This window comes from Leptidea sinapis, chromosome 31 (assembly GCF_905404315.1).
Source record: "Leptidea sinapis chromosome 31, ilLepSina1.1, whole genome shotgun sequence".
In the NCBI taxonomy this organism is placed as follows: Eukaryota; Metazoa; Arthropoda; class Insecta; order Lepidoptera; family Pieridae; genus Leptidea; species Leptidea sinapis.
This window is the reverse complement of record NC_066295.1, coordinates 4,862,538-4,874,786: the sequence shown is the minus strand read 5'-3', so window position 1 is coordinate 4,874,786 and position 12,249 is coordinate 4,862,538. Positions and strand designations below refer to the sequence as shown.

At 32.5% G+C, this 12,249-nt stretch overlaps 1 protein-coding gene across 1 annotated transcript; it reads left to right on the top strand.

Annotated features, from left to right (window-relative positions):
* Nucleotides 1-112: 112 nt before the first annotated feature.
* LOC126973996 (carboxypeptidase B-like) lies at nucleotides 113-11,625 on the top strand. Its single transcript, XM_050821348.1, has 7 exons — nucleotides 113-203; nucleotides 5,892-6,104; nucleotides 6,651-6,744; nucleotides 7,189-7,290; nucleotides 9,124-9,336; nucleotides 10,168-10,593; nucleotides 11,426-11,625. Exons 1-7 carry the CDS (start codon nucleotides 124-126, stop codon nucleotides 11,588-11,590), a joined length of 1,293 nt encoding a protein of 430 aa, XP_050677305.1. The 5' UTR covers nucleotides 113-123; the 3' UTR covers nucleotides 11,591-11,625.
* Nucleotides 11,626-12,249: the final 624 nt, after the last annotated feature.

Here is a 12,249-nt window from a genome sequence, read left to right as displayed (position 1 = left end):
TATAATCACATATAAATTAATTTTGTAATATCAAGAGATAATGATAGCATTTAATACTAGGTTATAAAATGTTACAATCAAATTTATAAGTTGCGATTAAATTCATCGCCACCTTTACCAAAGATGGTTGTTTATATATTATTATTATATTTAAGTGCTTTACTTCAAGTAACATTATCTGGGAAACATGATATTTACAATGGGTAAGGTTTTATTAAACAAATATTTTTGTGAGACTTATAAAAAAAATTAAAAAAATACAATGAAAGCATTTGCATTGAGCCTTATATTATGTAGGTCTTAGAATACCTACTTGTATAACACTAGGTATGTCTTGGGGATACAGTTTTTAAAATAATGTCTATTATGCGGTGAAATCGAAAATTTTAGAACCGATTCTAATGATATAAATATCTAGTTTTAAATAAATGAGCTTTTTTCAAGATTTTTATCGTGAAATCGTTAAGTTTGGGTTTTAAGGTGATCGGTTCATATTCAGTTCTATTCAAGTAGTAACATTTCTTATAGAGTTACATTGGAAATGTGGTGAACGTGCCAACAATGGCAGATGTATTAAGTATAAAAAGTTACTTCAGTTGTCTCAATGTTTACTCGTTTGCTTTTGTTGCTATAAATGTAATATGAATATAATATTAAGTGCAAAAGAAATACTATTTTATTCTTTGCTTGCAAACATACGTTGCCTATGTATTGTCAGGTCGTAACAGATTGATCACGGGGAGATTTACAAAGACATTTTTCAAACATATTTCTGCAGCCAAAATATTTCTAGATTACTATTAGGTCCCAAATAACCAAAGTCCTAAAAATTCGTAAAGGGACAAATAACCTCTAGCTGTAGCCTCTCAATATATCATTTATAGTTTAATATAATATATTATTAATGTATATACATACTCAAAGTAGCAAATTTTCTAAAAACTGTGATAATCGTAATGTTAACACCAGGAACAAATGTAAAGTTGTTATGCCTACTACTCGGTCATGTCGAGTTAGTAAGTCTTTTATTGGACGATGTTTATGCTTTTTCAACGTGATCAAAGAAAATGTACAAAAATGTGCTACGAAATTCAATACAAATGTTCAAAAGCATTTGTGTGTTAAAGGTGCCTAATATTTCTTAATTTAATTTCTTTTTTTCAAGGAATTTCTTAATTTTGGGAATCTTAGAAATCGTACAATAACACTTATAATTTAATAGCCCGAGAGCGGTCCCTCCATTCCCAATCTGCGGTATTATTAATAAATTAATTTCACCTTTATCGAACAAGCGTTTTTTAAATATTTTTTTTCTAATTTCGTAATAAATTTGTTTTGAACATTTTCTGGGAACTTGTTGTAAAGGTATATACATCGCCTCACAAAAGACTTACCAACTCGACTTAGCCGAGTAGCAGGCATTATATGCTTATGTCTGTTCCTGGTGTTAGCATTATAGTTATGACAATTTCTAGCAAATTCATTTATGTGCCTATTAACATACATTACATTATCAAGAATATATTGAGAAGCAACAGTCAAGATGTTTATTTCTTTGACTTTTGATCTCAATTATTATTTAGGACCTAAGGTATAAATATTGCAAAATTATTATAAAAAAAGACATGCAAAATTTATATTATTTTATCAAAGACGACCAGTGTAGGTACTGCAGATATCACTGTATATTGTGTTAAAAAGACTATCTTACTGATAATACAAAGATAACATACTTTTCCAGGGAATATTTTTGCTTATAATTACTAAATGCTGATTATTGCATTGCAAGCCAATGTAAACCAGTAGGAGGCTCCTTTACACAGGATGCCGGCTAGATTAAGGGTGCCACAACGGGCGCCGTAGCTAGTGAAATTACTGGGCAAATGAGACTTAACATCTTATGCCTCAAGGCGACGAGCGCAATTGTAGTGCGGCTCAGAATTTATGAATTTTTCAAGTATCCTCTATCACTGCATTGTAACGGGTGGGTATCATCAGCTGAATGTCCTGCTCATCTCGTCCCTTATTAAAATAAAATAAAATATAAGAAATGCCTCAAAATAATTTTATTATCTTTCATTAAATTAACACGAAGTATTTGTGTATCATTTCCTATAACATACTAAAAGTTGATCAATATAGTCATTTATAATTGATATAAAATACTTATACACATTACGAACATTGACATTGTCACGCTGGGTACGTAGCCAATTACAATTTAATTTAAAATAATGACGCGGAATTAGAACGAGTAACCTATACATTATATAGGTAACATTTCCAAAGTGTGATGTACCTACATCAACGTACGTTTTAAAAAGTAATAAAGAAATACCTTACATCATTTATACGTGTAGATAGAGCATCTTGCTGTTAGAAAAGTGATAAAAAAAGGGTTTGACACTTTAGTGTGCGTGACAAACTACGTCTTACACTCGCGACTTGTACGACAGTTTGTGTTAGTGTGCGTGCATTGCTCAAAATAGAGATTGGTTCTAAGCTCAATTTTTTCGACGTTTTTACAGCTGCTCTATTATATTCTATCTAAACGTATAAATGATCCAAGGAAAATACTTAAACTTGTGCGTGTTACTTCCAACTTAGGTTCAATTTGTACAGAAGGGATCGTTTCTCTAGCTATTTGGTTCCAAAATTAGGGGAGGAGGTGTTTTCATTGCAGTAAATAAAAATCTCTCCTCAAACAGGATAAGTCACTTTGAAAGTCCATCGGAGTATCTTTGGGTCTTGGTAAAAAATAATCCAAGTTGCAATAACCATACTTTGTTATTGTGCGCTGTTTATCTTCCACCCCCCATTTCTAGCAATAATTTAAAAACCTTTGTAGATAAGTGTAATAATGTATTAGAGACTTATCGTAATAACGTCATGATAATAGGCGATTTCAATTTACCGTTTTTAAACTGGCTTCATAGAGAGAATGAACGAAATCTGACGCCTGTAAACCATAATTCCAACTTAGGATATATGTTTGTCAATTTTATGCAACTTAATAATATGTCTCAGTATAACCATTTATAAAATGCTATTCATCACATCCTAGACTTAATACTTTGTAATTTTAAGGACGTTGTTGTAGAAGAATGGATAGACCCCTCATGTAAACTTGATAAACATCATCCAGCTATTGAAATAAGTATCAATAATAAAGTAAATAAATATTCTATCGCTAATAAGAACCCGAATGCCACTCATAATTTTTATAAGGCTGATTATTTCATAGTTAATGATGAGCTAAATAAAATCGACTGGCAAATAATAATAATAATTCTTTTATTTCAGGCCAATAACGTCCCATACATAACATTAATTCCTTATTCTAATTAAAAGTAAACTTAAAAACTAGAAAACCATCACTGTATAGGGGTGTGGTATCCAAAATATAAAAATTCATAATATTAATTACAAGTCCAATTTATTTTTTGCAAAGGGAACTTTCATCGTCGGAGGATATTAACAGGGCTATTGACAAATTTTATGAGCTGTTAAGAAGTATTATTGATCTCACTATACCTAAAGCTTAAGCCCGTAACGCAAAGTATCCCACTTGGTTTTCACGAAATCTCATAGGTATTATAAAAGAAAGGGATAAAATTCTAAGAAATTACAAAATATATAAAAACCATCAACCACCAAAAGTTATGGCAACTCCTATGATTGAAGCGGACGTGTAAAGATTTTGTTAAACTAAGTCAATAATCGTATAAAGCTTTCATTCGCAGTAAATTAGAATACACGACTGTTACATGAAACCCCCAATACAAGGTACATATAAATAGACTTGTACGTATTCAACGTAACCTTACTCGATTTTTGGCTTTTAAGGATCGGAGTTGTCCATACCGTGCTGCCTATGATTCAAGGCACAAACATTTAAAACAAACTCCAGTCACTCGAAAGTCGACGAAACATAATAGATGTCAATCATGATCAAATATTATTCTATATGTACCTCACATCATTCCTAGACAACCCATTCATAACTCCTTCTATCTATCACACCTAGGTTTAGATTCGCCCCTCAACAGAATGAACCGATCATAATATAACAAACTGCAAGCTAATTAATAGCACTATCCATATCTTCCGATATAATAAAGGGTCCAAGTTTATAAATGAACTACAAAAACTGATGTAATAAACTAGCGTTGTAATAATGTTTTATTTTTTTATTTAATTTTCAATATTTTTTGTTTTTACTAACGTGTTGTTGTTTTTGTTTTGTGAATGCTGTATACACTTTAATAGATGTTACACTTCGAACCATACTTATAAGTTATGAATAATTATTAGTTATAAATGCGTAGTGTAAGATCAATAGTGTATCATAATAATAATAAATAGAACTTAAATCAGAGTCCCTACCGGTTTCGTCCTTAAGCACTATCACGTGACAAAGCGACCATAGGATCGAGGCAAATGTATGTCAAAAAGATCAATTTCTTATTCGTTCGTTTTTGTTACGACGGTTATGAAATTATATTCCAAATTAGAGAAGTTGTATTTAGTAAGATTGTTGTCAATTGTTGGGCGATGTTTATTGTGACTGTATTGACAACATAACATAACATAGATATCACTTTTAATAGAAGTAGTAGTATTTTAGTTTTAATAGAACAATATTGGTACAAGGTTTTCGTTCCAATATCGTTTACGCGCGTCTCCAGTTCAGTTAACGTAATGAGTAGGGTAATGATAGGAGAACAAGAATCGAAGAAAGAAGAGATAGTATCGGAAGTGAACGTCAACAATTATGAAGTCACAAGACTAGCACCGCGTATGTCGCTAGAAGGTGGTAAATGTTCTGTTTTACATTCATAAAGTTATAACATTTGTAACACATATGATTATAATTGTGAACAAAACTAACAATAAACTGGCGTTTAGCAAATAAAGCGTGCAACAGAGAAGAACATCGGTAACGGAAATATAACATGATAGGAAAGGTAAGCAAAACATTGTTACTGTAAGTGATTTGGATTGGCAAGTCGTAAATATTATGCCACGCTGGTTTAAGCTACTTAATAATTTGAAAATTAGGCCACTAGCTGACGCTCATACTGACAAATCAAACATTATCTCGTATTATCAGGCTGTCTGGTCGTCTATACGGTAGTATATTATGTCCATAGTTCGGGGACCCAGTGCTCTGTGAACGGCTGGATCACTTGGCGTTGCGTAGAGACGTCGCTTCATTGTCTTCTACCGCATTTATCATTGGGAGTGTTACGAAGAGCTTTTTAACCTGATTCCTGCCGCCGAATTCCACCTTCGCATGATACGCCACACGTTAGGATATCATCCCCACCTTTTGGATGTGTGGCGGTCCTCCACAGTGTGGTTTTCAAGGAGCTTTCTTCCTCGTACTACAAAGCTTTGGAATGAGTTTCCTTGTGCGGTGTTTCCGGGACGATACGACATGGGTACCTTAAAAAAAAGCGCGTACACCTTCCTTAAAGGCTGGCAACGCTCTTGTGATTCCTCTGGTGTTGTAAGAGAATGTGGGCGGTGGTGATCACTTAACACCAAGTGACCCGTACACTTGTTTGTCCACCTATTCCATAAAAAAAAATTATACATATATTACTGCGGTAAATTTTGCTCGGAATCAAAATAATTTTAATACCTGCTTTCAATTTTCACTGAAGTCTTCCTCGAAATGATATAAAACATAACGTTAAACAGCATAATATTATGGTCCCCTTTTGTCACTAGAAATTTAGCCTAGAAAAAGTTTGAAAGAAACTAATTTGGCCGAAACGTACAATCTGCACTACATCGCCCTAACGATTTTGATACAACACGTAGCATTCGCATGATTTTTAAAGGAATGTTTTAAATTTTAATTTATTTTACAATTAATAATATAGGTACACAGTTGAAGCAGTAGTAATAGAAGAATACGATGACGTCACCAAACTGCAGCATCTAGAAGCTGAACTTGATCTAGATGTGTGGCACTATGGCTCTGTCGGACGAAGACACGCGCATGTTATGGTTTCAAAGGAGAATAAGCAAACTTTTTTATGGAAGTTAGATCTGTATGGCTTGCAGCATTATGTTTACATAGCTGATGTGGTAACGTGAGTAATTACTTTGCTAATTGTACAATTGCTTGAAATGAAATCTTATCAAAACGACTATTGTATTATAACTGACCATTTATTTCATATATTTTCAAACACACCACAAAAACATCATTTTATTAAATCTTGAATGATAATAATTTTTCAGTTAAGTGGAGTTGGTAAGTCTTTTATTAGCTGTATATGCTGTTACAACATGATCCCAGAAAATGTTCAAAACAAACGTGTTACGAAATTTAAAATAATTGTTAGGTATAAAACGTATGTGTGGTAAAGGTTACTTTTATATTATAAATGATTTTCTGGATGATCCATATTTTTATAAAAAGTTGGCTGAGTTTATTGCGCCCATTCTTCTCAGGTTGACGCATAGTATTTCGAATGTGTGGTAGTTTTTTGACGTTCAATACGTGATTTTAAATCTTATTTTGAATAAAATTATTTCAATTTGAACTTATCACACTTCAGCATGTCAACAATCAGTTATTCTGATCCAAGGATAGCTTCAAAAATTTTCTTTTAATTGTAATATCCTTGCTCCAGAGCTCTTGAACAACACGAAGAGGATATTATTGCGCGTAAAATATCCAGAAATGGTGAAGCCGTGCCTTATAACGACTACCCCAGATTTGCACAGGTAAGACTATTAGTTACTAGATAGCAAAATTTAAATAAAAAATAAAAAAATCTTTTGAGTACAGCCTAAAGTATTCAGTTCAAAGATTTGTAGAGTATTGTTATATTGGCTTTCACAATTTTATTCCAGATGTGCTAAACAAATGTTATAAAATTCAAGATAATTGTAACAAAAACACCATAAATTTTAATTAATTAAACATTTCTCTGTAGTTTTTTTTATAAATTTCATACACTGTAACTGAAATCCGACGACCCTGGGGCTAATGCTGATTATAATATTAATATATAGAACTGGGCAACTTTACCAGTCCATTAATTACTTGGTATATTTTCAAATATACAAATGAACAAAATAAATTTTCAGTATGTACCTAGATCTAAATAATTTGTTCTAAGTCACCCAAAACTTGAGTATTATGTATTATATAAACGAATATTTCAGGTGAACGAGTATTTGGAAAGAATTGCAACAGATTATCCGAATATTGCAACTTTAGTAGATGCAGGGAACAGTTTTGAAGGTCGGCCTATTAAATACTTGAAGGTAAGTATTTTGAAGTTTGCAGTGGGAGAAACATAAGAAAGGATAATGTTTTTTTTTCGTCACATATATTCGAAATGTCATGACACTCTGGGGTTCTACTCTCTTTCTTCGAAACGAAACATCGTAAACGAATGAAATCAAAACGAATTTTCGATAGACCCTACTCTATTTTGTTTTCGGACACATTGACGAAGTTCGGATGCATAGACAATATTCGTGAACGATTGGTGAACGATTTAAATGAATGTTATTTTGATCTGACTAGTTCGAAGAGTAGTATTTCATGCCAATAATGGTGGGAAGTAACCTTAGGAAGTAACTAACGACAACCATAAATATCTGTATTACACACGTAATGTAAACATGTCAACTTAATACTTCAGACTTTTTGTTTGAATTCCTTAAAAAGTTTTCTAAAAATAGTTCTCAATATTGGTGCTAATAAATAATCTTTTAAAGTGCCTTTTAACACGTCTCGAAATTCCGATACTAATTTTATCAGAAAATTTCAAGTAAATATCAGGTATATATTTAGTTGTTTTTTTTTTTTCACTAAAAATATAGCTGCTACTCAATACCTACCATCCACATTCTATACGATGTTGAAGCTATCTATACTTTTTAATTAAATTTCTGAGTGCCTACTCTTAGATAACTGTAAGTTTTCCTGTTATAATAACATGAAAATAAATTTAGTTCTTTAAATAATAACAAAGATGAAACTTAGAGTAGGTTGAGCAATTGGAAATGTCAAAAAGTTACGTTCGGGACGAACCTTTGAAACGAATGGAACCGTAGTAGGAAACACCCGAAACTTCAATCGAAACTTCGTTTTTCGTTGAATAACAGTATACCTACTGTCCATTGTCAGTACATTTATGAAAATGTAATATACGTTCACAAAAATCGTCACCTTTTTGCTCTAAATAGTGATTTTCACTATTATAACACTAGAAAAGCTTTATGGGTAAATATATACACTTTTATAATAAAGTCCCAGCCACTGTTCAGGCGTTATCTATGAATAAATTTAAATGTTTTATTAAAAAATGGCTCTATCGACTATCATTTATTTCGTGATTTAGACTTTTGGAATTTTCTACGTGATAAAAAGTTTTCTTCTCAGGAGGCAGTACAATATGCTTTCAAACAGCTTATCGAATCTAGATCACCACAGTTCTATCGCCCATACAAATGACCTTCTTATTATAATATAATGTATAGATAATAATGGTAATTACTTTGATTAAATAATAAGTTAAATTTAAAAAAAAACGAATTTCAATTATTCAGTATAAATCGGCAATTTCATGCTATAACTCCTAATATTGCTCATGTCAAGCTGTAAATAGCTGTGGTCCAGCAACACAATTAGTATACAAAAAGAGTCCAACAATGTGGGCACTGCTTGCGAATGGCAGCGAAGACTTGGGTATTGTAGGCAGTTGGCAGTACAACATAGGTAACGTAGATCTTGGCTCGATAGATATGCTGACCTCGTGAAGAGGCAGGGACAGAAGATCGTACATCATTTTGAGATGTGGTAGAAGACCCTGGTACTAATTCAGTACTGCACTTATCTGTATATTTGGCAATTATGATGAAATACATTAGATTCATTACACAAGTAAATAATCATTTTCATGGTTCATTTCCTCATGAGTCATGATCACGTTCCTCAAATTTATCCCTTAGTTTTTTTCTTGTAAGTTGAGTTCTGGACTTGACAAAAAAAATATTAAAGTTTAATAGTCACTCCGAATTTTATTTAAAAGACTGTATTAACAGCAAAAGTGTTGTCACCAAAATCTTATTTACATTTTTTTTTTTCAGATATCAACAACGAATTTTATGGACCCATCCAAGCCCATTTACTTCATGGATGCTGCTATTCACGCCAGAGAGTGGGTCACTCCACCTGTCGCTCTCTACACGATACACAGACTGGTAGAGGATCTGAGGGATTCTGAGAGAGATTTACTTGATATTGATTGGATCATCTTCCCTCTTGTCAATCCTGATGGATATGAATACTCTCATACTGATGCAAGTTATATAATTAAATCAATTTCAATTTTAATTATAATTCGGTGTGTGTTAGAAAGAATTTATGAAGTAAAACTTCATAATGGACGCTTTACTTGGGGAGTAAGCTGGTAAATACGTGACCAAAGCGTTACGAAAAGTGTGATTGGGTGAGGCGAACGGAAGTTTGTTTTTTTTTTGAAATAATATATCAATTTTAAAATATTTTTTTGAATATTTTTTATTAGGTACTTATATTTTTGAATTTATTTTGTGGATTTATTTTTAAATATTTTTTGGAATACTTTTTTAAAATTAATTCTTTGAAATATTTGTTTTTAAATATTAATGGGAATCTTTCAAATAATTGTATATAAAGTGTTTCCGTTGAAGTATCACTTCTACTAATAACACCCCAAGACACATGTCGATTATTACATAATTTCATTTCATTCTTGAAAAAACAATAAATTTATAAGTTTTTTTGCTTCACTATGGTTTAAAGCACATTCGTTTTTTTTAAGAATTTATAATAACTTCTTCCTTGAATTTTTTATCTTTATTTACAAAATTATTTTACTTATGATTACAAGTGACGAGACTACAGCTGCTGCTTCTCCTGACGGCAAGTGACATGACCTGCACCACTTAATGTAGCACTTGAAGTAAGAAAGGTGCCATAATATTTGCCAAAGATGATGGCACCTTATCTACATAAACATGTAATACCAAGCGGTATTCACAGACTTTGATTCCAGATCCGGAAAAACCGAATAATAAACCAGCATACTCCCAGTACATAAATTAATTATGACTGGAGCATGAAGATAAAAATATTTTGTTATATTTTAGGAACGGTTGTGGCGGCGAACTAGATCTTATCGTCCAGAAATAAACGAGACATGTTACGGTGTCGATGGAAATAGAAACTTTGACGTTAACTTTAACACCGTTGGTGTTTCACCCGATCACTGCTCTAATACATACCCTGGACCAGAGGCATTTTCAGAACCAGAAACAGGATATGTTAGAGACGTACTGTTGGAATATATAGATCGTATACAGATTTTCTTAGATATTCACAGCTACGGAAATTACGTTTTGTATGGTTTCGGTAATGCTTCTTTGCCAACTAATGCAGTTTCTCTTCATCATGTTGGTGCATCAATGGGAGCAGTTATTGATTCCAAGAAACTATCTAAAGCAACGTATTATTTAGTTGGAAACAGTAATTTGGTTTTATACCAGAGTTCTGGTAGCGCGCAAGATTATGGTCAGGTAATATTGAATTGAATATCTATATGTACTAATAGATAGCTGTTTTCCCTTCGGTTATACTGCGAAAACTACTGAACCGATTGGAATAATACTTATACCATAAAAAACAACATCTTTAAGTGAAGGTTCTAGTATATGTCAGTAATTACTTCTCCTAAATCTACATTTTTTACTTAATAAATACGTATATATTCGCAATACAAATAATTCAGTGCACGACATTTAATTACATGTGACTATTATTCATACAACTAGCTGACATGGCAAACGTTGTTTTACCGTATAAATTATATATGTAAACCTTCCTTGAGCATCACCGAATCTATTACAAAAGATTTCATTGAGATCGGTCGAATAGTTTAGGAGTTATTAGGGAACATTCAAACATACATTCTCTTTTATATATATAGATAGAAGAAGACTAGGTGAGCGGGCTCGGGGTACATCATTTATTGATGTACCCCGTGAGATGTAACTCTTATTATTCTCATTTCTCATTTCAAATTTTTCTTGAAGGAGAAAATTATAAATTAAACTTTTAAATACTTGAGATTTTGTATTCTGATGAACTCTGACATTGAATATTTCAAGATGAAAGGCTTTATTAATAAATCAGAACCTGCAAAGTAACTATTACACCATTGTATTGTTACATACCTGCCGACTCAATACTTACATACACTCAATTACTCAGGAAGTCCACCATCAGACTGTTTTTGTATCGTAGTACAAATCTAAAAGTAACTGAAAAACGTCTAAATCCATCCCCAAGCGGAGAATATCACACATGACTTAATAACCTCCTTTTTTAACTTAACTAAAATGATTTCAGGCTGTGGGTGTACCATTTTCCTACACTTTAGAACTTCCTGGCTATGAATATGGATTTTTGGTTCCACCGGACTATATTGAACAGATCAACATAGAGACTTGGCCAGGCATCGTAGACTCGGCAAGATTAGCAAAACTTTTCTACAATGCAAGAAATCAGAACTAAAAATGATTATAGAAAAATAACAGGTTCTAAAGGAATGTATTTTGTTTTATTTCTTTACTTATATAAAAATATGTATAAGGCAAGACTTATTACATGGTGCACACATAAAGTTTTGCACTTCTAGGTAATCGGAACTATTTGAATTTCGAGTGTTATATTTTTTGAAACGTTGCAACCTTCTTAGTAATTAAAAAAACAATTGGCGGGAAATCATTTGTCAATTGTTTTTATCAAATCAAATCAAAATCAGTTTATTCACGTATGTTACGGAAATGACACTTATGAATGTCAAAAAAAAATCTTATTGAATCTACCGCTACTTTGTAAAGTTAGTTCGTTAGTGTGACCCATGTAGTTCACGGTCTTGTCGTAAGAGGGCATTTATCAGTGGGACGCTGCTTTGCACAGGATGCCGGCTAGATCATGAGTACCACAATGGCACCTTTTCCTGCCGTGAAGCAGTAATATGTGAGCATTGTTGTGTTTCGGTCTGAAAGGTGCCGTAGCTAGTGACATTACTGGGCAAACGAGAATAAACATCTTATGTCTGAAGGAGATGAGGGCAACTGTAGTGCCGCTCAGAGTCAATATCAATGGTTAACTTTCATACCAGATGATAGGTAGCAATCATCCTTACCAACACGTACATTACCACAGTT